This window comes from Prionailurus bengalensis, chromosome C1 (assembly GCF_016509475.1).
Source record: "Prionailurus bengalensis isolate Pbe53 chromosome C1, Fcat_Pben_1.1_paternal_pri, whole genome shotgun sequence".
NCBI classification, from domain to species: domain Eukaryota; kingdom Metazoa; phylum Chordata; class Mammalia; order Carnivora; family Felidae; genus Prionailurus; species Prionailurus bengalensis.
This window is the reverse complement of record NC_057345.1, coordinates 219,464,469-219,488,869: the sequence shown is the minus strand read 5'-3', so window position 1 is coordinate 219,488,869 and position 24,401 is coordinate 219,464,469. Positions and strand designations below refer to the sequence as shown.

The following is a 24,401-nucleotide window of genomic DNA, read 5'->3' as shown; positions in this document are numbered from 1 at the left end:
CTGAGACTTACAGAAATCGCTGCTGGCTAGAGCACCGCCGTGGAAGACCACTGACCTGAGGTGGTTCGGGTCGATGCGCTGGGGCAATCGCCTGGAAGGTCATACCCTTCGCCGGGCATCCGGCAGGAACTGAGCACAAGTGGCTATCTGGGCCTGGACCGCCACGTGTTGGGCGCTAGGTGATCTGAGCAGAGGGCCTCATGCTGCCTATTCTAAGCTCACTTTAAACCATGAAGGATCCGGGGCACCTGGGTGGCTCAGTCGGTCGAGCGTCCGACTTCGGCTCAGGTCATGATCTCGCAGTTTGTGAGTTCAAGCCTGAGTCGGGCTCTGTGCTGACAGCTCGGAGCCTGGAGCCGGCTTCGGGTTCTGTGTCTCCCTCTCTCTCTGCCCCTCCCCAGCTCATGCTCTGTCTCTCTCTCTCTCTGTCAAAAATAAATAAACATTAAAAAGAAAATAAACTACAAGATCTGCACATTCAGCTCCTCATGATGCTTCTTTTCTCTGATAAAGAAGACTGTTGGAGAATAAAACTCTGGAGAAATATTTTACTTTTTTATTTAAGTAGGCTTCATGCCCAGCTTGGGGCTTAAACTCACGGCCCCGAGAAAAAGAGTCACATGCTCTACCTACTGAGCGCCCCCGGAGAGATGTTTTCAACGCTAACTCTAACACCCACTTGGAGTTGTAATGAAACCACGGACTCCTCTCGCTCTTGGTTGGAAGCAGCTGAACACCAGGGTCCCTCGTCACCCATCTCCCCGTAATCAGCTTCCAGGAAAGGTGCTTCTGGAATGACCGTCTGCTAGAAAAGGGACTCGGGAAAGCTCTTTCAAAGAATGGAATTTATTGTATGAAAACGACCACCTCTTATTTGCTGCCACGGGGAGCTCAGCACTCAGCGAGCTCTGTGGATTCGACACTCGTCTGGGGAGAGTCCCACTGCGAGGGGGCAGGAAGCGCTTCCCTTGGTCAGCCCTTGGGGACACAGCTGACTTTCGTCTCTGCCCCCCGTTTGACTCCCAGGGAAGCCCTGCCCCCAAGCAGGGCTGCGGCCTCGGTGCTCTGTCTGGAGTGAGCCACAGCGTTACCCCTGGAAAGGCCAGCACCGAGTGGGCAGTTCGGGGGCACTTTGAAATTGTAACCGTGGTGACAGCCACAGGGAGCCTCCCCTCTCTCCGCGTGGGGAACGCTGGTCCCACTCAGGCTGTCCACATGCCACTGCCTCTGGGGGGACGGTCAGTCGTGCCTGGGAGCCTCCTGGAAACCGGCAGTCTGGTGGCTCCGTGGCCGTTCCTGGGTGCTATGCCGGCTGCCGTGGACTCCACGGGCGTGGGCCTGCTTGTGCCCGAGCCCCCAGGTCACTGCTCGGTGAGGTCACACGCACAGCCATTGTTCCTGAAGCTTTTCTACCACGTCTGGGCAGGCTGGGCCGTGGCCACTCGATGCACTCAATGCACCGTCTACCCCCACCCACTCCCCCTTCCCTGAACTGGTGGGACAGGAGGTTTTCTTGCACAGAGTGGGTCCTCTGGCCTTGAGTGGGGCAGTGAGTGCCAAGTGTCCTGCTGCTGGGTGACGTGAGAACAGGCACGGGGGGGGATTCTAGGAGGATGGGGGCGCAGAGGACAAGGGGGGGCGTGTGGCAAAGCCAGTGGACGGGACGGGGAGGACGCCTGTTGTCCATGCTCCTGGTCGCTCTCGGAAGTGAAGTGTGTGCCTGAGCCCAGGGCTCCCTGGGAGGCTGGGAGGAGGCCGTTCACGGGAGCATGTGCCATGACCTTCTGCTTTCCCCGTGCTTTCTCTTAGGGTCTGGCCGGGGGAGGGGAGGTGTTCCACTGATCTCTGTCAGCGTGATTATAATTTAGCTACAGTGGGCTGAATGGTGGCTCCCCAGACTCCCATCCTAACTCCTAGAACTTGTGGATGTGACCCTGTTTGGAAAACAGGTCCTTGCACATGTATTTAGGGTAAAGATCTCCAGATGAGATTACCCTGGATAATCGAGCTGGGTCCTAAATCCAAGGGCAAGCATCCTCGTGAGAGAAGGGCAGAGGGAGACTTGGGAGACCCAGAAGGCCTCGTGAGTCCTTCCCGTGAAGGGTCAGATGGTATACACTCAACTCTGTTTTTGCAGCACAAAAGCGACACAGACAATAATGTGGCAGGTGGGTGTGGCCAGGTTTGTGGACCGAGGCCTAGAGACAGGGCAGGCGACCTGAAGAAGGAGAAGCTTTGGAGAAAAGAGGCGGGGCTGGCTTGCCTTGGACAGGGGTCCCCCAAACCCCCAAACCAACAGGCCTGGCGGATCCCAGGCTGGGGCTTGTTTGGAAGGCACGGGGATCCCTGTAGTGAGGTTCATGGCCATCCTTCTGACTTCCTGGCTGCCCCCACGCACGGCACGTGGAGTAGCTGGGGCTCCCTGGGGACGCGAGTTCGTTCACAAGTCACAACGAAGGTCTCGGTAGAGTAACGGAGCACCGGCCACAGAAGCGAGAGCAGAGACAGCACGGATACGACAGGACACAGCTGTAGACTAAGCACACGGATTTGTCACGAGATGAGGGACAAGATCCAGGCATCGTGGAAAAGAACCGAGTGGCAGTCTTTGGCATAAAGGTATATTCCCAACAGCCAGGTTCTCCCGACAGAATGTGGGGGTGAAGGAGAAGACAGCCCCAAGCCCTGGAGTGAGCCGCTGGAAGGCTGGGGTGGACATTACCGGGCACAGCAAGGGGCTGGGGGCGGTGAGGCCAAGTTCGGCCGGAAGGGGGACTCTGAGAAGCTGGAGGAGGGGGTGGCTGGTCTCCGGTGGGGAATTGGCTGCACTTCCAGCCCATAGGTACGCAGAGCCGCGGGGCTTGATGGGGGCTGGAGAGGAGCTTTGGAGGGGTGGAGGGACCGGTGCTGGGGGCTGGGAGGACGCCCGCCAGGTCAGCACAGGTCACCGGGCCTCTGTGGTGCCGCTGAGGGAATGAGTGAATGAGTACGTGCTCTCGCTCTGATGGCGCTCGAGTCAGCAGTGGAGGAACGAACGTGGCTAATAAAGCCCTCCGGTAGGAACACGTACTACCTGGGACCCGTTGTCCCTATTACATGAACACTCGGGGACACACGGCCGGCAGACCGTCTCTTCTCTAACTCCTAGGAACTCACGTTGACTTTGATTTACTTTGTGGATAAGGAGAGGTGTACCCCCCCGCCCCAATTGATCTCCTTTCATTTGTAGGAAGCTTTTAATTGTTTTTAGCACTGAATTAGGAGCTACGTATTTGCACCAGCTTCCATCCAGAGAAGGGGCCTCACGTCTGTCTTTTCTACAGACCCCAGCATAACCTGAAGCCCAGTCGTTCAAATGGATTTCTGAAACCCGCGGGCGGGCCTGGGGACGGCGTGAGCTCTGCGGCCGCCGCCTTTGGGCTCAGTGGAAACACAGAGCTAGCGGTCCAGGGTCCGCACGGCGGTGGGTGGGGGTGGGACTCTGACCCCCGTCAGGTCAGAAGACAGGCTCGCCTGCTCCCCTCTGTTCTCCACCTGCCTTTCGTTCCCTTCCGTCCCCGAGCAGTTTAAGAGAGAAGAGTTCAAGCTGGCCCAAAGTCACTTTAGAAAGCATCACGTGGTAGCCTCTAGCTCCCAGGGCAGGCTGCCTCACACACAGGGCTCAGTGTCCCCTTCTGCAAAATGGGCTTAAAAGTGGGGCGCCTGGGTGGCCCGGTCGGTTAAGTGTCCAACTCTGGACGTCAGCTCAGGTCACGATCGCACAGTTGGTGGGATCGAGCTCCACCTGGGGCCTTGCGATAACAGCGCGGAGCCTGCTTGGGATTCTCTCTCACTCTCTCTCTCTCTCTGCCCCTCCCCAACTCATGTTCTCTCTCTTTCTCACAAAATAAATAAACCTAAAGAAATGGGCTTAAATTTAACCCAAGGAGTAAAGAGTCTCTGGGAAGCATGTAATGATGCTCAGTTGGGGGGGGGGTGCCATTACCATTACTATGTTCCAAGGCAGCCCTGAGGGTCCCAGTGGGCTCCCCTTAAAGCTGGATAAGCCACACAGATGCCCAGAAGTAACCCCGAATCCCAGGCTGTCCTGGTGGAGGAGCACTCGGAGCTCACCTACAAGACTGACGACAGGTGGGCAGCAGGCATCACTAAGCGGTCCTGCTGCCCTGTCCCACTGGATGCCACCGCAGGAGTGGCAGTGCCGGCTGGAACCCGCCGTCCTGCCTGTCTAGAGCCCCAGCGTCCACCTCTCCAGCAGGTCCTCTGTACCTGCACTTGGACATCGATCAGATGCTCACCAGCTACCACGTGCTTGCTCTGCCCTTGACCCCAGTGGAAGTTCTCCTGGTCTGTGAGCCACAGATGAACTTGCAGAATAAGTGTGAGGGGCGGGGGGCGGGGATCAATCCCTCTCTGTCAGCTGGCCATGAGTTCAGTCACTTGCCTTGATGCCCAATTTCTTTGTCTGACTGCGCACACGCGCACACACATGCACACACACACACCTGCTCGTGCTCCGGTACGGTGTGGGGCACACACATAGCAGGTGCCACGCGGAGCCAGCCCTTTACTGTCCCAGCCAGCAGGGAAAGGGCTGAAAGATGACACTGAGAACATTCTACTTTGTGTCCTTCAAAAAGTTGAACACGGTCCTAAAGGAAAGAGTGTCAGCTTAGATGTTTCTCACGGATCAGAGCAGGCCGGCAGGGGTGGTGTCGGAGGGCGTCAGGGAACGTGGGCGAACAGCTGAAGGTCTGACGACGGCAGTCCCCTCGCAGGTGGGGTTCCATTATGGACGCTGTTCCATCGCGTCTCTCCGCTGGACTGAGTGCAGCACAAAGTGCACGGCAGGCGGAGGAACGTGATGGCTGAGGTGGAGGGAAAGCTGGGGCTCCAGGGTCACTCCGTCCTCTTCTGACAACCCCCCTTCAGGGCCGCTGGGTCATCACGGGTTTCTGCAAAGCACAAATACGTGTAGGCGTGGCTGTGCACAGCTGGGTGTACACACAGACATGTGCGCACAGGCATGCACACACATGCACACACACGAGAGTGCACACAGGCATACAAGCGTGGGCACACGTGCACAGACATATGAGCATGTACACACGCACAGATGCATGAGCGTGCGCAGACGTGCAGAGGAGTGCACTCATGCAGACACACGAGGGTACACACACACAATACACATGAGCATGCACACAGATACAGACGTATGATCATGCACAGACACAAGTGTGCACACACGAGCATGCACACACGTAGACACATGAACATGCACACACACGCATGGCACACATGCACAGACACACTAGTGTGCACACACAGGCACATGAGCACATGCACATGCAGACATATGAGCATGCACAGACACACGAGCATGCAGACATACAAGCACACACATACACAGACACACAAGCATGCACATATGCACACACAGGAGCATGCACACAAGACACACGAGCGTGTACACACGCACAGACACGCTGGCATGCACACAAGACACACAAGCACGCACACGCACAGACACATCAATGCACACACAAGACACATGAGCGTGTGCACATGCACAGGCATGCCAGTGTGCATACACACAGACACATGAGTGTGCACCTAAGACACACGAGCGTGCACACAAGCACAGACATACAAGTGTGCACACACAGGCATATGAGTGCACATGTGCACAGACACACAAGCGTGCACATGCGAGCATGCACACACGTAGACACATGAACATGCACACACACGTGCAGCACACATGCAGACACACTAGTGTGCACACACACAGGCACACGAGCACACACACATGCACAGACATATGAGCACGCACAGACACACGAGCGTGCACACATATGAGCACACACATGCACACACAAGCACGCACATATGCACACACATGAGCGTGCACACAAGACACACGAGCGTGTACACACGCACAGACATGCCGGCGTGCACACAAGACACAAGCACACACACGCAGACACATCAGTGTGCACACAAGACATACGAGCGTGTGCACACGCACAGACACACGAGTGCGCACATAAGACACACGAGCGTGCACACACAGAGTGTACACAAGACACATGAACATGTAGTCAATCCCCTTGGGGGTTTTTACACAACTTTTCTACCTCTGTTTCCCCAGCTCTGAAGCTGGGTCAGTGGCACTGGCCTCTCATCAAAGGGGGTGAGTGGACGGAAAGTATCTGAAAACTTAAGGCTCGGAAATACAGGGAGGTATATTCTAATTTGAAAGCATTTAGGTTTTCAATCCCTGTTGGCAAGTTTCTTATTAATGGTTATCAGCCCTCCGTCGGGGACGGCCATGCTCCAGCCACAGTCCCGATGCCTCCTTCTGGTGAAGGTGGGGCGCCTCCGTTCTTTGTCATTGTCCCTACACACGGCCCCGTCCCCCCGTCGGTGCGGCTTAATGACAGCCATATCGCCCCCATCCCCGTCTGCCAGCACGAGGCTCACACAGTTAGGGACAGCCTTATCCCTGTATTGGGGTATCGCTATCACGAGAGGCTTTGAAATTCTTTTTAAAAGCCAGAGTCCATGGAGAGAATAAGTCACCGGTGGGAGGTGGGGGTGCAGAGCCATCTGGGCCTTCACTGTGACCACTGGCACTCACTCATCACGTCCATCCCCAGGACGTGGGCGTGGCCTTGAGGTCCCAAGAGATCAGCTTTTCTGAGCTGTGACAGTGCCATGTTTGCGATGTGCCGCTGGGGTTGCCTTGACCTCTCTCCCACAGACCTGGGGACAGCCTGACCCCAGCATCTGTACATGCAGTTTGCTGAATGACATTTACAGCACCGGTAAGCCGGTGGGGCTATGAGGACAGTGTTCTCACTGTCTCCTGGACACTCTCTTCCCCCGAGTGTCCTGTTTTGTGGAGGATCCCCTCCCCCTCCCCCGAATGTCCTGTCTCGTGAATGGTCCCCTCCCCTGAGTGTCCTGTCTCATGGATGGTCCCTTCCCCCGAGTGTCCTGTCTCGTGGATGGTCCCCTCCCCCTCCCCCGAGTGTCCTGTCTTGTGGAGGGTCCCCTCGCCCAAGTGTCCTGTCTCAAGGATGGTCCCCTCCCCTGAGTGTCCTGTCTCGTGGATGGTCCCTTCCCCCGAGTGTCCTGTCTCGTGGATGGTCCCCTCCCCCTCCCCCGAGTGTCCTGTCTTGTGGAGGGTCCCCTCCCCTGAGTGTCCTGTCTCGTGGATGGTCCTCTCCCCCTCCCCGAAGTGTCCTGTCTCATGGATGGTCCCCTCGCCCGAGTTTCCTGTCTCGTGGATGGTCCCCTCGCCTGAGTGTCCTGTCTCGTGGATGGTCCCCTCGCCCGAGTGTCCTGTCTCGTGGATGGTCCCCCTCCCCCGAGTGTCCTGTCTCAAGGATGGTCCCCTCCCCCTCCCCCGAGTGTCCTGTCTCGTGGAGGGTCCCCTCGAGTGTCCTGTCTCATGGAGGGTCCCCTCCCCCAAGGGTCCTGTCTCGTGGATGGTCCTCTTCCCCTCCCCCAAGTGTCCTGTCTCATGGAGGGTCCCCTCCCCCGAGTTTCCTGTCTCGTGGATGGTCCCCTCCCCCTCCCCCGAGGGTCCTGTCTTGTGGATGGTCCCCCCCCCCTCCCCCATGTGTCCTGTCTCGTGGATGGTCCCCTCGCCTGAGTGTCCTGTCTTGTGGATGGTTCCCTCCCCCTCCCCCGAGGGTCCTGTCTCGTGGATGGTCCCCTCCCCCGACTATCCTGTCTCCTGGATGGTCCCCTCCTCTGAGTGTCCTCACTGTCTCATGGATGGTCCCCTCCCCCGAGTGTCCTGTCTCATGGAGGGTCCCCTCCCCCGAGTGTCCTGTCTCGTGGAGGGTCCCCTCCCCCTCCCCCGAGTGTCCTGTCTCATGGATGGTCCCCTCCCCTGAGTGTCCTGTCTCATGGACGGTCCCCTCCCCTGAGTGTCCTTTCTCCATGGATGGTCCCCTTCCCCGAGCTGAGACCCATCCCTGGGTAGGCAGAGACCCTTATCATTGGTGTATTCTGGTACCTTTAAGAAACCGTGTTCAACTTTCCTTTAAATTTTTGCTGGTTTTACTGCACTTGTCAGTTTATCCCTATTTTCTTTGCTCCGCAGTCTGAACGTCAATCTGTAAATCTGACAGGCCTCAGGAAGCAAGGTCAAAGCTTACTGCAAAGCTGTGGTTGGCCACTCCCTTCCTGCTGTTGGGGTTTCTCTGCGTCAGGGATCCGCGGTACGCTGACTGCCGGTCAAAGGAGTCGCCAGCCTTATCTTTAGGGGAAACAGAGGCACGTCAGCAGGTGTGCAAGTGAACAACAGCAGGTGTGCAACAATTCAGTCCAATTCTTTCTCCCTTGCCTTGGAGCGAGCACTAAAGCCCCACCTCACCAGGGCTCCAGAGACTGCCACTGCCTCTCCTTTAGTTCCGTGATGGGACACGGGCTGCGGGGGTCTCAGGACCCCGCCCCTCAGAGCGAGGCATTTGGGGTCACACCCTAGTGAACTGTTTGCGTGCGTGGCCACAAGCGAGCAGAGCCCGGGGGTGGGCAGGCAGCCCCCCTTCCTCTCTGGCAGGTGTGGCGTGGGCCCCGCCTGGCACACTGCACCTGTTCCTCGGGGGTGTGGGGGGCACGTCCCCTCTTCCCAGCCCCGAGTTCTGGGACATCGAGGCGGCAGCTTGAGATCAGCCCCGGGGGAGGTGTTCACACCAGGGAAATCGGTAGATGCTGCAAAAGGTTCTAGGTGATGGCTTGTTCGTTGGCAGGGGGCTGGCGAACCCGTCCATGGTTCCGTGCTGGGCAGAGGGCGTGTGGCCTGGCTTTGCCACATGTCCCTGCTCTGGGACCAAACTCCACCGAGGGAGTTGCTAAGCCAGCAATCCCAACTCCGGGGCGGTGAGGACACACGTGGCCCTTCCCATCTGTCACTGCAGGCGTGGGGACCTGCGGCCCGCGCGGGGGTGGCCCTCTGGCAGAGGGCGAGAAGCCCCCCGCCGGGGCTGGCCGCGGTGGCAGGCGAGTAGCCTCGCCTGTGCCGTTTAGACCCTAAAATGCCCGTCAGCTTCAGGGGGCCCGGCGGCGAGGTGCCCTGGGCTGGGACTGGTGAGAGGCCTCTGACCGACAAGGGGCTCATCGCTCGTCCCCCTGCTGGAAACGTGGGCCTCCACTTGGGTTGTAGCCTTGAGACCTGCTGGGAGCGCCCCCAGCGTCAGCGCACCCGGGAACCTCCCACTGGCCCCGTGGCAGGTGGTGTCTCTGGCAAAGTCCATCACGTGGCCGGTGGCTCTGAGTCGGGGATTCGCCTCAAAGGACCTCGGGACCCACCGTGTCTCTGGACCGACCTGCCTGTGTCTGGGGAGCTCTGGGGCGGAAGGAGGGGGCCGGCACAGAGGTGAGCTGGGTGCAAACACGGACGCTCAAAGTCGTGCCCGAGGAGGTGGAGGAGAACGTCCTGGGAGGAGGCACTGCGCTTGGCCTGGAAGGGCTTCGGAAGGCGGAGGCGGGTGGGAAAGGAAGAGAGCGCCCCAGGCAGAAAGCCCGGCCCAGGCAAAGGCACGGAGGCGTGTGTTTGCATGGGGAGCTCCGAACCCCACGTGTGGCTATGAGGTGTGTGTTGTCCAGTGTGGAGGAAAGCGCTCCCAGGGCTCCCGTGTGGGACAGGCAGTGAGGGTCTGGAAGCCCGTGCTAAGTAATCCCACCCATTCTGTGGGCAGGTGGGAGCCAACGATTGTTCCGGAGCAGAGCAGGAGCGGAAAGAGAGCTTGGGCTGGGACCATGGCTATGACAGGGCTATAATGATGGGGTGGTGAGGACAGAGCTCAGGTGCAGGGATAACAGGGGACGCCACGGTGGCGAAGGGACTCAAATGGCAGTGGAGGGACTGGACCCTGATGGGGGGAGGGGGCCGCTTTCTTCTGGTGACCCGCGCTCAGGCTGCAAGGGGAGCAACGGACGAGTATACGATTCCCCGAGAGCCCGGCCACGTGCTGTGGATGGGGCAGCCAGGCTTTGCATCCTGTTCCATCTGGGACAAAGTTGATGTCCTAGTCACCATGGAGACATCAAGGGCGGCTAAGGTATGTTCTGTGCTTTGCATAAGGAGGTGGGGGGGTTGAGCACAGCATTAGAGCAATTCACAGGGCAACACCCCCCCCCCCCACCTCTGCATGCTCAACCAGCAAATTCCAGTTATCCAGAACACCAACCCACTGGAGTGCTCCCCGACGGTGGCCGGAGTGGCCCCGGGAGTGTCCCAGGCACAGGGACATGGGATGCCGTGTCCCCCGGATTACACAGAAATGCAGAACTCCCACTGGCCACTTTCACGGCCCTGAGCTCACCTCCCAGGCCCACGGGGACCAGGGAAGCCACTAACCCTTACCTTGACTTTTTGGGGAATTACTGAACTTCCTTCTCAGAAGGTAGGGTGCAGTCATCACCTGGAAGAAAGAAGAAGTCTCTGGGCTTCGCGAAATTGCTGTAATTCTCAGCCGCACTGGGAGCCAAATTTGGACTTTTTATCATTCTTTCAGATTCTAGAGAATCGGGTCAGCCGTCTCCTGTTCTCAGGCAGCATCTGAACTTTCGTCGTATTAATATACATGGTGTCAGTACAAAAAGCACCAAACTCCAGAGTATAAAAGAGAGGTTTATGCTTGTCAACTGTGGGCGGACAGTAGGGAGGGCACACGTCCCAGCCACGCAGACCTGGGTTCACATCCAGGCACCACCCCCACTCCCGTGGTGTGGACGACTTGCGTGTCCTCTCCAGACTCATCTGGAAACCGGGCCAGCGGCCCCTTCTCGGGGACTCTGGAAGATGAACTGTTCCTCACGGCTGGGGGCCCCCACCTTCCCTTCCGTCCCACCTTCCTGTTGGCCTGGCTCCCCCGGAAATCTTCCTAGACTCTGGCACCCTGGGATTCTGCCTGGCTCCTTCCGTGGGCTGCCCCTGGAGACCCACCGCAGAGGCCTTCGGGGCCGGGCTTCCCTGGGCAGATCGGGAAGGATCCAAGAAGAGGGAGGGAGGTCAGGGCCGGGAGGCCTGGGCTGAGACCCCCTCCGTCACTTACGGTCTGCGTGATCTCAGTCATAGATGTCAACCTCCCTGAGCTTCTGTTTGCTCATTGCTATGACAGGGTGAACACCAGTGTCTACTCACCGGCTTTGTAAACGTCACTTGGAAGGAGGGTAAAAACGCTGTTCCCAACTGCGAAAAGCTACCCGGTGTCACCGTTACGATAAACAGAAGCGACTGGATGTTCCCTACGGCTCCTAGCGGGCGGCAGGCAGGGCTGGGAGCAGGTACCATACTTTCTGGGGCACTGGGGGTGGCACCCGCACCCCTACACCCAGGAGATCTGGCTCCCTCCCAGGCCGGCCCCTCCCCTGCATGCTGCAGCTGTTAATAGTGCCATCGTCACCCATGGTCCTGGTCCCTGGGCCACTGCACACGCACACACACACACACACACACACACACACACACGGGCTTCTGCTGCTCCTGCCGCTGAGTCGGCACCTGCCTCCCCTAGACGTAGGCCCGTCCCCAGGCCGCTGGAACCCGCCGGCCTGCGCGGAGCCTGGGAGAAGAGCCCAGAATGGATGTCGTCCATGACGGACGGGCCCTGCACAGGAGACTGTGCTGCGTTACTCCAAGCTGAGGACCCCTTGTGTGGGGTCTGCCACTGTGGGAGGTTTGCTTTGTGTTTCCCTCTCTGTCCCACCTTACTGCGCCCCAGCTGGGTGTTCCTGGGTTTCCCCAACAAACACGTCAACGCTCACCCTGTCTCAGCACGCGCCTCTGAGGAAGCCACCCTGAGGGACTGGCCGAGAAAGCAAGCTCTGTGTGGCTCAGCCCCACCACTCCCTGGAACCTTCTGGAAAAAGCTGTGCCGACCTCTTACTCTTGGAACGACACATACCTTGACCTCATCCGAAGGCTCTGCGTTTGGATCCTTAGGGGTCTGGCCCAATCTCCCAGCGAGTCGGGGAAGAAATATCTGTGGAGGACGAGGAAGAGGCCTATACCTGATTACTGCTTATCTGACCCCTGTCACAGGAGGGCTGGAGGCCGGAGGGACCGAAGGACAGGATGCCTGTTCTCTGTAAACACTCGGCCCGTCAGCAAACCACCCCCCCCACCCCCACACACCCCCCTGCACCACCCCTGCACCCTGCCAAAGTAAAACAGAGTGGCTGGTTAGTGTTGAATTTCAGACAAACGAATGTTTGTTTATAAGAATGTTTCAAATATTGCACGGGATGTACTTACACTAGAAAATGATGTGTCCTTTATCTGAAGTTCAGGTGCACTGGGCGTTCTGTATCTTCCCTGCAGTGGGACCTAGGGCCCTCCCCGGACCATCCTCCGCTGGCCTGCCAGGTTTCCCCACTGCTGTGACCCGCCTGGAGACCCCAGCTGGAATCTGGGGAGGAGGCCGTTGGCCCCAGACCTGCCCTGCCGTCCCCAGCCGTCTGTTCCCGTCACACCCAGCTGGGCACAGACCTGCGGGCTCTGGCCCCCCACACTCACCGGGAGGTTGGACCTCCGCTGGGGCTTTCCCGAGGTTCTCACTGAGAGCCCGGCAGCCTGCAAGGCGGCAATCTTGGACTTGATGTTAGAAACCTGGGGGGACAAAGGACAGGCACACGGATGTTATTCTGATGTGCCAACCCAATGTCTCAATAGAGCAGCTGCTGATTCACTGATTTTGTTGTCTCCCCTCAAGAGGCGCTTCCTGGGGTCTCGTTGTCATTCATCTTGCAGGGCCATCGGGAGGGGGCTGGTGTTCCTTGTAGGTCACCCCAGGCAGGAACAGGGGGGCTCTGGACCTTTCCTGGCACATCAGGGAGCTTGGCTCCCACAGGGACGGAAGAAGCAGCAGTGATCAGGGACCGTGTCACCGCAGCCCTACGGGACGGGGCTACATTTTATGGGCAAAGGCTTGGCTGGCGTCGGGCAGAGTGGCTTCCTGGCATCATTTCAAATCATCCCCCGACCCCAGCTCTCACACCAGCCAGAAGAAACTTCTGGAAACAGAAACAAGGCCCCATTGCCCCTGTTCTGATCCCTCCAACAGCTCTCTGGAATCTGCTCTCCTCTCAGACCTGCCTCCCACCCCCCGCCCCCTCGCTCCCTCTGCCCCAGGCTCAGGGTTTCACTGCTGATTCCTGAACATGCCAAGTCCGACAGCACCCCAGGACCTTTGCACGTATGCGCTGCCTTCTTCTTGTAACATCCCTTCCTGAGCAGCTCACCTGACCGCTCTGCCGGGCTACCGTCACTTCCTGCCTGCACGGCTCTCTTCCTGAACTGAGTTCCTCCATCAATGGCCTGTCCTCTGTCCCCACCTGCTACAGGCGTAAGCTCCATGAAGACAGGGCCCCATCTAAGAATGTTACAGCTGTGTCTTTTGTGTTCTACACAACGCCTGCCACATTCAGGAGTTTGAAAACTGTTTGCCGGGCAAGAAGGAATAAAAGAATACAGTCGTTGGGCTGACCTGGCCTCCTAATGTGCACAGCTCTGGGGACACGCCCCATCCTCCTGGGCCTGGAGAGCACTTGCTGATGAGCAGAAGTGCTGGCTCATCTTGTAGCCTGAGGGGGAGACCCTCTCTTCCCTGCAGGCCCCCAGGGGGAGGGCAGAGCCGAGCCCGGTCACCTCGCCGTCTCTGGGAGGCCCCGGCTCTGCCCTTTGACCTTTGTATGCTACGGACACAACCCTCACCCAACTCAAGCCCTGGTCCCACGCTCAGGCTCACAGGATGACCCTCGGGTGACAGTCTGGTCCTGAGCCCCAGGGCTGTCCTGAGCCTGCTTCTAGAGAAGCCCCTCCTCCAGGGAAGCCCCTCCTCCAGCATCTTCCTAAGGGTGGAAAACCCTGCCTGCCTCTCTCCAAGGCAAACGGGATGGCGGCCAGGGTAGTGCCCTGGGTGATTCCCACAGAAACCCCCGAGCTCCTCTTCTGGAGCTCGGGTGGATGTCCACGGCTGCCAGACCTTCAGGGCCCATCACTATCCCTCCTGGGGAGCCGCCCGCCCCCGGGGCTAGTGGCTACCTCACTCTCCACCTGCTGAACCTCGGAGGCCGTCAGGGCCACTCTGTCTTCCAGCTCCAGCAGCTCCTGGTCCGTGGTTCTGCTGGGCTGCATGAGTTCCTGAGGACCCCGGGGGCTTGTTTCCTGTCTGGACGTTTGGCCCGCAGCCACGAGCACCTAGGAGAGGGGAGCACGGAACATGACCACCAGCGGGAGAGACCGCAGGGCTCTCCCCAAGACGGGCCCAAGCTTACGACACTCTTTTCCCCTGAACTCAGAGCTGATGGGCCAGCGGGGGCTGGGTCCCCCGTGCAGCTCTTGCCAGGGCCCAGTGCCCACCGGGGGGGTGGCTTCCTGCCTGGGGTGGGCCAGTGGCTTGGTTACAAATCCTTGACTCCTGGCCCCACCTCTGCCCAGGTCTTGCCAAGCGCTCGGGTGGCCTCACCTCTGGGGCTGCCCCGGGGAGGTCCTCGATGGAGGTTTTCCTGTCCAGTCCTGCCTCTTCCTCCTTGCTCCCCTCCTCCTCGGACGAGGCCCCCTGGTCACTGATGTGGCTGGTCATCTCCTCCAGCTTCCTCTTTAGGGTCTCTTCTTCTCTGTCGGCGTCTGTGGGCTGGTGGCCGGTGAGATGCTGAAATGCACAAGCGGATCTGTGTTCAGTTGGTCCCCTGTGTGCACCGTGCTCAGAGGCAGGGCTCTGGGAGAGGTCTCCGTCCACGCTCCAAAAGAGCCTGTCCGCAGTGCCCATGTGGGGGGGCCAGTCCCGGCCCTCAGGAAGCAGGCTGTCAGGGTAGGGGGGGCACTCCCAGAGATCCTGCCACCACCCACGCCAAAGACCCACGATGTGTGAACTAGACATTGAGCTTTCCTTCATGGACATTTTCACCACGGGAGGACGCTTCTTCCCTCTAGCCCCAAATCAGGTCCCCAAGCCGAGGGGGTGGCCGGGGGACACAGTCCGGTTTCACCAGGCACCCATCACGGCACAAATTCCTGAGCGGCGGAAGGCCAGCTAAGGCCGCCATCCGTGACGTGAGCTGGGAAGGGTAAGCACGAAGCCCATTTTTACACAGAAAGTTCCGGAACACCAAGAGAAAGCTGGGAGTGGTCCCAGCAGACAGGGTAAGGGGGTGAGCACAGCAGGGGAGGTGACAAATTCAACAAGACCAGGAAGCTGCATCTGAAGGGCGTCTGACACGGCCCCGCCGCTCCCCATCTGCACAGGAAGGCGCCAATGAATTACGCCAGGTTGCTTGACCTGAAAGTCGTCAGCTGGCCAGAGCCGGGGTCACTGCGGGCTGGGAGGGACCACTAACACCCGAAACAACTAAAAAACACAACTTCCTCGTCCCCTGAGTCACCAGCCTCCTGAGTCACCAGAGTCTCTTAGCTCCCAGACCAGAGAAAATCAATCTTTCGGTTTCCTCCAAGCCCAGCCTCCGAGTCCTTCCGGCCATTATCTCCTCTGTGGCTCGCCTGGTTTTAAAAGGGACATTTAAGAGGCACTTGTGGAGCGGGAAGGTGCTTTTGCTTTGTGGGGCAGGTCATTAGGTTGGTGTCCACGGCAGTGCCGCGGGCTCCAAGCAGCCAAAGCTGCCCGGAAAAGAGCGGAAAGCTGAGCGACACAAGGCAAGGGTCTCGGTTAGGATTCGGCCCTCAGTCTGAGTGGCGGCTGGTGACGGAGCCCCCCTCTGGTGGCACTGGGTGGCCGGAGGCGCGATCGATACGGGGAGGCGGGGGCAGTGTTCACAGACAGCTCGTCTCCCCGAGAGCAGCGTGCGTGGGACACGTCCTGCCACCACACGCCCCAAGAAGAGTCCTGACGCCATCATGGTCTAACGTCACCTCCAGAGTGGCAAAGAGAGAAAAGCACCCAAGACGAGTTGGAAAGTTCTCATCTGGGGCTGGGGGGCAGCAGGGAGCCACGGAGAGGCCGGAAGGCCGCGGCCGGGATCTGAGGGCCCAGGGCTGCTCTGAGCAGGGCCCTGGCGGCATCCAGGCTCCCGAGGCAGGAGGAGGTAGGAGGCATCCAGGACAGCATGGACACCATAACTGTAACACCACTCTGGTCTTCCATCTGGTGTGGACGGCTGCCGGCCCCTTCCTGGAACCCCTGTGGGACGCCCGCTTCTCCGGTACTCGTGAGGGACCCCCACGAGGCTGGTGTGGCCTCGTCCTTTCTGCCCAAAGCAGCAGCTGCTTGGCTGGCGGCCTCCGCCCCTGTGTGAGCTCCAGCTGTCGGCCTTACCACGTTTCGTGGACACATACGGACATAAAGCTCGGCACGGACGCCTGGTGCTTTCAACTCGGAGGCAACAAAACCGAAATTCGCAATTTATAAACACAACACAGATACAGGCCGTGGATTAAAATGGAACCACCACAATTTGGCACCCGTGAGTCTTCTGCGGGGAAACCGAGTCAGAGTCTGCAGCCTGTGCCCAGCATCAGGGGCCTCGAGGCTGGGTTTGGGGAGTGGGGGCTCACACCCCACCACGGGGAGGGGTGGGGGTGCATGCCGGGGCTGTGGTTTCCCGGCTTTCCGGATCTCATCCCCACGGAAGCGCCCTTCACCACCCATGCTGGCCTTCTCTTGGCGTGAGCAATTCTTTACAGAAGGCCTTTCCTGAATATCCCTCATCCAGAAAGTTCTGACCTTGAATACAGGACAGAGACAGGCACCAGAGCACAACAGGACATGCCAATGAACCCCAGGACACATCATGCTGAAGGACTCTGGGCACCCCAGGGCGTGTCTGTGAGTCTGGGTTCAGGAACAATGCTCTGGGGGCAGGCAGGCGTGGGGGGTCCTGCAGCGGCTCTCACACGGTCCCCTGAAAGAGTCTGTCCCAGGCTTTTACCCACATGCCGGGCCCCCTGCCCTTTGCACCAGCTCTGTGAGCAGCCGGTCGCCTTTACGTGAAGATTCAGGGGAAGGGAGATGTCGCTCAAAGTGGAGTCAAGTGAAATAAGTGAAGACAGGAAATTCCAGAGATGAGCTAGAGGAACGAAATGGGGGATAATTCAAGGATTCAAGGAGGCACAAAGGACGGCTGGCCCTGGGAGGGCTAGAGACCAGCACGTGTGTGTTCCTGCAAGTTCCCACAGTCGTTAAATTAAAAACTGACTGAAAGGAGGCAATTCTAGTCTGTATCCCACCGTCTTCTGATCTGGCTCCTCTGCCCGCTGTGGTCCTGCCACACGGGACGGTCCCTGCCCTGGCCTCACTCCCCCCTCCACCACCATCCCCTCCCCCCCCCCACCCCGGGGCCAAGCCTTGGTCTGGTCAAAGGTCACTTCCTTGAGCCAGTGTTTTCCTTGCTATTCCGTAAAAGGGGGTTCAGGCTCCAAGAAGTGTGGGCCACTCTGGGTGCAGAATGGTAGGTGGCTTTTCACTACAGACCTTCTCAGGGCCTTTCACACCCTGCCGAGCTCAGGGCAGAAGGGGGGGCGGGGGTTGCACTGCTTCCAGAGACGGAAGGTGGGCAGGAGAGCTTCCAGCCCATGCTTGTAGGACAATTCTGGGTGACATCCCAGGAAGGGGAGTCAGCTGTGACTCTGGAGAGGCCGAGTTCAAAGACGCCATGTTTCTGTCCTGCTGACGTTTTTTAGCCCCATGAATTTTACAACAAAAAACGTACAGTGGTTCCTCAAAACCCATGCAAGACAGAACTCCTTCTCCAAGTCTGCCACTGTTTTCGGCAGATCGTGTCCTGGGGCTCGGCAGCGAGAGGATGGAGGTTAGAGGAAACCCTGACCCTTCCTACATCAGCCGAGCCTGGGGAGCCTGGGGACAGTGGGTTCAGCAAAGCCCAGGCCCTGCCGGGCAGCTCCATCTGTCAGCGATGGTCCTGGGCAGCGCTGGTCTACCCACGGCCAGGACTCAGCCCGCCGTGGAGCCTGTGGCTGTGAGTCAGGCTCCTCCTGGGTCGTCTGGGTGCCCGGAAGGGGTGAGGGGCCGGGGAAGGCCCAAGTCCCCTGCGGAGCAGCCCCTCCCAGCTCGGGCCCCTTGCCTGCCCCTACCGTCTGCTCCTTGAATTGCAGTGACCACAACCTTCCTCCACCGTCCTCTTCCTGCCTTTTCTGAACACGCTCAACATCTGCTCAGTCTTTCCACCTGGCGGCCCGGAGCTCAGTCCGTGGGTGCCCGGAAGGGAAGCTCACCGGAGGCATCCCCGACCCCTCAAACCTCCCTGGGGGAGGGTCCCAGGAGGAGCTCTGTGCCATGCATCATGGTGCACGGGAGGCTGAACCAGCACTCATCCTGGCTCCTGCAAATGTGCCCGAGACGGGCCTGGGCTGAGCTACAGTTCAGAGTTCTCCATCCCGAGTGGGGGCCCTTCTACTCAACCTGCCTCTGGGCTCCTCAGTTACAAAACGGCCCGGCCTCACGATTTCACTCGTAGCAGTCGAGACCTTATCAGGATCATTGATGAGTCTTTATCAACCTAGCGGTCACGACGGCCTCATATAAAGCATTGTTGCCTTTCCCCCCAGTTAAGTGTACCTGCTCAAACCGAAATCAGTGGTCTGTAAACGGGATCATGGTTTGAATTCCGCGAAGGAAACCTGGGTACTCACAGGGATCTTGTGACCGATTTTATAAATCAGGGCTTGCAGTGTGAGTGAGTCACACTCATTCAACAGGCGTCAAGTGTTCTAAGTTACATTTTCTTAAAAGCTGCATAAAATCTGCTAAAGGTATAAACCCATGGATTATTTCCTCCTCTTATAAATGACATAATACTTAATAGGGTGCATAGTAAACATTTTCATCACAAGGAATCAAGTACTGGGACACCTGGGTGGCTCAGCTGGTTAAGTGTCCGACTTCGGCTCAGGCCATGATCTCGTGGTCCGTGAGTTCGAGCCCCGCGTGGGGCTCTGTGCTGACAGCTCGGAGCCTGGAGCCTGCTTCCGATTCTGTGTCTCCCTCCCTCTCTGCCCCTCCTCCACTCATGCTCTGTTTCTGTCTCTTCTCAAAAACAAATAAACGTTAAAAAAAATTAAAATGAAATATCAGAAGCTTTGATTCCTCTGCCGTGACTTGGTGTGAAGGTAAAAGGCCTCCATCCACAGCGACGGCAAGAACGGATCCGTCCCAGGTGCCTTACCTGGCTCTCAGCCGGGGCGCAGTCCCTCCACGCGAGGCTCTGGGAGGCCACACCGTCAGCCCCGGCGTCCTCGTCATCGGAGATGCCTTCGTCAGCCGGGTACCGGGAGGAGAGCCGCTCACTACTGCTGATGGCGCCCGGACCTTTGGAGTGACAGTGGGTTCGAATTATTTGTGGTGAAAAGCCGAAAGCCGGTGGACACGTTTTTCCCAATAAGAGGTCAAAGAAACCGAAGACGTGACCGCCGCCCCCTGAGGTCAGGGAGCGGAGTGCCTGAAATCGAAGTAAGAGTGGGGCTCGTTGCGCGTACTCTCGCAAGGAGCTTCAGGCCCCTCGCGGTGACGCCCGGAGAGGAGGAAGCCAGGTCCGCAAAGCAGCAGGCGGGGGATGATTACAGCACACCCCTGTCCACGTGCCTGGAGGGTGGCACACGTGGGTCCTGGGGAGTTTCCCCGAGCGGAGGAGGCATCAGAAGTCTTTCCACATCGGGCACTCCGGGCCGTTTCTCATGCCAGACTCTTGGAGGGCAGGGATCACCTGGGTGTTGGGCCGTGTTTGTCCTGGGCTCCAGCCGTGGGGGGAAGCTCGCCGTCCCCACCGCCTCACCCACGGCCCGAGGCAGCCTGGACGGCACCACACACGGCCACGCGAGGTGCGTTCAGGGTTGACCAGCCCGGAGGCACGGCGGGAGCGGCTCTGCAGGGCCCCACGGGTGCCGTGAGCTCTGCCGAGAACCCGAGTGAGCCTGGGGAGAGGGTCCCCGAGCTCCAGCTAGACTCCAGTGCAGGGAACACGCGGGTTTTAGCCTGGGACACCGTGTGCTGAGGGCGCCTGGACTCCGCCCACAGTGAGATTTCGAGCCGCTGTGTTGGTGACGATTTGCTGTGTGGTAACACTTAGTGGACACGACCGTCTCTTTTCCGCCTACAACCGTGCCGCGCGTTGGGCACGCGCCCCTCTTGGCGACGAGGAAACGGAGTCACGATGGCTAAGCGGGTTGATCAGGTGGCAGCACATCTCACCTCAGGTGATGCACCTGCAGTCTGTGATGTGCTCCCAACGCAACACGGCCGATCAAACTCCGGTACGTCCCGTGAGTTGCTCCCCGGTTAAGGGACGGGGTGCAAATTGTGTGTTAGCATCAGTCAAATAGAGCAACTATTGGTCAGGAACGCCGGGGCTGGAGCTCAGCGCGGACGGTCTCCCTCAGCCTCTCCTTCCCCGCCCGCCGCCCTGCGTGCTCGGGGAGGCTAGGGATCACGGGGCAGGGGAAGGGACACCACGTCTGTGCAAGTCCCCATCCTACGACCTGTTCAATGTAGATACATTTATTCACTGATTAGAGGGAACAATGCCTCCCAAATGCCTCCCGCGTCCTAATCGGCCTGCAGACCATGAGATTATGTCCCTGTAATATAATGAGAAGGGAAAACGGAAAAAGGACCTATTTCCTGGCAGACGGTATGTTAACCACATTTCCCCGGCAGCTGGCCCCACGCCGCGGCCACGTGGGGGCTCATTAGCAGGAGGGCTGCGCGGCCACCGTGATCTCATTTGCTGCGACATCAGTAGGGGGTCTCAACTCCTGAACCCACACGCCCACAGGGAACAGGAAAAGACGGCGATTCAGGATTTCATTACGAAGCGAACTGTCTGACAACGAAATTACACTGAGCAAATCCAGGTTCTGGGCATGCACAGACCTCCTGAGTCACAGCTGGAGCCAACGGTGGGCCAGGGGAAGCAGCGCCCCAATGGAGCCTGTGCCACCGTCCCCGAGTGTACCAACCATCCCGAGTGGACTCTTGGTCCCCAAGTGTACCATCGGTCTCCAGGTTTGGAGCTGCCCTGTTCTTTGGTCAGGATTGTTGGTCCAGGTGACCAGTGATCTTAATCATTTCAGGGAAACGTGCGTGTCCCTACCCCAAGCCAGGTCCATATCCTCCCTAAAAGGCGTCAGGGTTAGAGCTGTGTGGCCAGTTGAGGCGTTAATGCTGGGTATTCTGAGCATTACGAGAGAAGCACCCAGCCCGGAGGAGGCCGGTGTTGATGGCGTTAGCTGGGACTGGCCGTGCTGGACAATCACAGGGAAGGAAGGAGTTGCTACAAACCGGCCAGTGTGTCTGCAGGAATCAGGACCTCGAGGCAGGTCTTTACCTTCCCCTCCCCCACCTGCACACCCCAGCCAGGGCACCTACCGGGTGTGACAGCCAACCCCAGGGCTGTTGTGCAGGACTGTCTGGGGAAGCGGGGCTCAGTGAGGGTGTCTTGTCTGGCAGCTGAGAGGCTGTCTGTCTGCTCTTCTGGATGAGGGTGGCGTCCAGGGGCACCGACATCAGCCTCTTCCAGGACCACGGCCTCCTGGGAGGTGTCCTTGGCACGGGGTTCACCTGTGAGGGCCTGAGCACACAGGACCCCCCAGTTGCGGGACGTTTCACCAGGAGGGGGCTGCTCCTTGGCATGGGGGTCTTTCCAGTCCCGGTCTTGGGGGTGTCCACACACCATCCGACTGACCGCACGCTAGACAGCCATCTGCTGTGCCCCCTTCCAACCCAGTTCCCTTCGATTTCAGAAATTCTGCCAAAACCATTTATTGCCCACTCTGTATCATGTGTCCATGGAAGGTTGGGGCTCACGATGCCCTGACCCCTCATCACACAAGGGAACTGAAACCCATTTGACAGCCTCGGGGGCTCTGACCCTCCTAGAGATGGAGCCCTTGAGAATACGGATGGGGAAGTTATCTTTTTTGGGGGCGGGTGCATTTTTCTAACTGCGTGCACCTTAATACTCCTAGAAGACCAGGGGGGCAAGAATGAGTGTGGGCAGGGCTCCCGGGTGGCCCCTTGGCTGCAACCCCAACACTCTCCCTTCCTCTCCTTTCCTCAGGCGGCAGCGGGTTCTCTCTGCTGTGCCGTCACCCTAAGGGAACCAAGGTGCCGAGGACTTCGGGAAGCCACGTGCCCCAGCCCCTTTCCAGCTGGAGGGGGGCAGGAAGGAAGCAGTCCTCAGGCCCTGGAGGCCACGGGAAATGGAGACGGCAGTGGCTGGTCCTGTGGCCGGAGCAGGACCTGGGGCCCAGAGACACCTGGGGCCCAGAGACCTCTGGGGTGCCGGCTCCCTGCCCTGCTGTCCTCTCCCCCAAAGCAGTCTGCAGATCAGCCGGGGCAGGTGCATCCCTGCCCCAGCTCTGGCCTGGTACCTCCAGATGGATGTCCAGGCACACGTCAGGCCCGGACTCCAGGGCAGAAGCCGTTCTCCTGGCCCTCCCAAGTCACGGGGTTTCTGCCTTACTTCTGGGACAAGCAGCCAGCCCGAATTCCCTCGGCCCCTTCGTCTGTCCAGCCTTAGTTCCCATCCTGCACTCCACTTGCCCAAGCTGCCAGCCCTGTCTCTGCAGAGACCCTGGGCCCCCTCCCCAACTCTCCCCTGGCCTGTTGTGCCCTGATACTGGCTATGGTCATCGGACTCCTTCCCAGAGTGCCCTCCCCCACCTACCTCCCCGGGGCCCCGAGTGGCCGGGAAGGACGGGGGCAGAAATGAGAGCCCACTGACCTGCAGGCTGTCTGTGGCCATCGGGACCGGGGACAGATATGGGGGGTGACCGCAGGACTGAGTCGAGCCATCAGAGTCTGCCTCAAAGTCCAAGCCGTGAATGGAGAGGCGCTTTTTCTGAGCAGGTGTAGACACGGGCAAGAAGGGGGGAGTCAGGGTCAGCCTGACAGAGAGGACGGGGGCCCCCTCAGCCCTGGGGTGGGAGCCTCCATGGGCATATGTCCACCTCCCGCACTTGAAACAGACCCAAAGGAGCTCCAAGGCCGCGCCAAGGGGCCCAGAGCGCCTTCCCCCGACCCTGCGAGACCTGCTTCCTCAGCATCTCCTAGAGGAGCAGGAGAGATATCCAGCTGCTCAGAAGTGCTGAGGACACAGGCCCCAGAGCACCGCGGCCCTAGGGTGGGGGGCGGACAGGCAGTCTGCTTGAGGGCCGACAGGTGCCTTTCTCCCTTGGGAGGTGTGGGGGGGGGTGGGAGGAGGCTCAGACAAATGAGGGGCACCTGCCGTGGGGGTGCAGAGGCGGGGAAGAGTTCCATGCTGTTCAGATGAAGGGCATACGTCTACTGAAATCCTCCCTCACAATGATCTTGATCCTTTAAAGGTATTGTATAGGGAATATTCCAGACACTGGCTAGTGCTCTTTAAGCTCAGGACAAGGCAGGAACACAGTGTTCTCACTGTAGACTGGCCAGACGTGTCCAGTGTCATATCTCAAAGACCCTGGCCTCCTCCCCGTGGCTCCATCACTGTCCCCCTGCCCCAGCCTGCTCCCCTTCCGTCATCCCACCCAGATGCTTCTCTATCACCAAAACTAACTGAAAAATAAGTTGCTGTTCTCAAGACAGAAACAAACACCAACAAAGGCAAGGCTCGTGGTTGGCTTTTAAACAGAAGCAAAAGTGTTCACAGAGGGGAGTCTAAAGAAAGGGGCCTTGCTTCCTTCAAAGATGCAAAGGCCGCCTTGGGAGACACCAGCGCGCCCTCTGGGACCCCTGCCTGCCCTGACAACCTGACACGCGGGCCCCCGGGGCCCTGACCCGCAGGCCAAGCAGGCTTCGCGGCAGGCTCTGCCTACCCCGCAGCCTGCCCCTGGGGTTTCTGATGGTGACACCACATGGTGAAAGCATGCTCTCATTTGCTGCTCAGTGTCTCACGGACCGTCTGGGCATGGCAGAGGGGGCAGGCTCTCCGTGCTCCTGCTGGAGTGGAGAGCACTGAGATTTTTAGGAAATCTGAGCCCAAGGCTCCAGGTGGGGGAGGGGCGGGGTGACTGGGGAAGACTTACTTTGCTCCCAAGGGGTTGGGCCTGGGCCACTGTGTCCAGTTCTCCATCCTCTTCTGTCTGCTCACTGTCTCCACTTCCCTCTCCAGGGCTTGGCTCAGGCCCACCTGCAGTGGATACCGGCATGAGTCCACCCAGGGAGGGGAAGATGGGGGCAAGCCATCCATCCACCCACCCACCCGCCTGCCCGCCCATCCATCCACCCACCCACCCGCCCGCCCGCCCATCCATCCACCCACCCACCTGCTCATCCATCCACCCATCCCACCTGCCCATCTACCACCCCCCCACCCATCCATCCATCCACCCACCCACCCTCCTACCCATCCACCTGCCCACCTGCCCATCTACCAGCCATCCACACACCCATCCATCTACCTACCCACTCATTCATCCATTCTCCATTCAT

General features: G+C 59.1%; 1 protein-coding gene across 2 annotated transcripts in view; it reads right to left on the bottom strand.

Moving 5' to 3' along the window:
• Positions 1-4,551: 4,551 nt before the first annotated feature.
• MLPH (melanophilin) overlaps positions 4,552-24,401 on the bottom strand; it is a 41,558-nt gene continuing 21,708 nt past the window's right edge. For both annotated transcript variants that reach the window (XM_043578261.1, XM_043578262.1), the window contains 11 exons: positions 23,996-24,099; positions 22,711-22,827; positions 21,354-21,555; positions 19,156-19,298; positions 14,487-14,672; positions 14,063-14,218; positions 12,536-12,628; positions 11,925-12,002; positions 10,382-10,439; positions 8,172-8,272; positions 4,552-4,955 (listed from right to left, as the gene is read on the bottom strand). In XM_043578261.1, the coding sequence (XP_043434196.1) occupies positions 4,929-4,955; positions 8,172-8,272; positions 10,382-10,439; positions 11,925-12,002; positions 12,536-12,628; positions 14,063-14,218; positions 14,487-14,672; positions 19,156-19,298; positions 21,354-21,555; positions 22,711-22,827; positions 23,996-24,099 (1,265 nt within the window). In that variant the 3' untranslated portion in view covers positions 4,552-4,928. The remainder of the gene's footprint in view (positions 4,956-8,171; positions 8,273-10,381; positions 10,440-11,924; positions 12,003-12,535; positions 12,629-14,062; positions 14,219-14,486; positions 14,673-19,155; positions 19,299-21,353; positions 21,556-22,710; positions 22,828-23,995; positions 24,100-24,401) is intronic.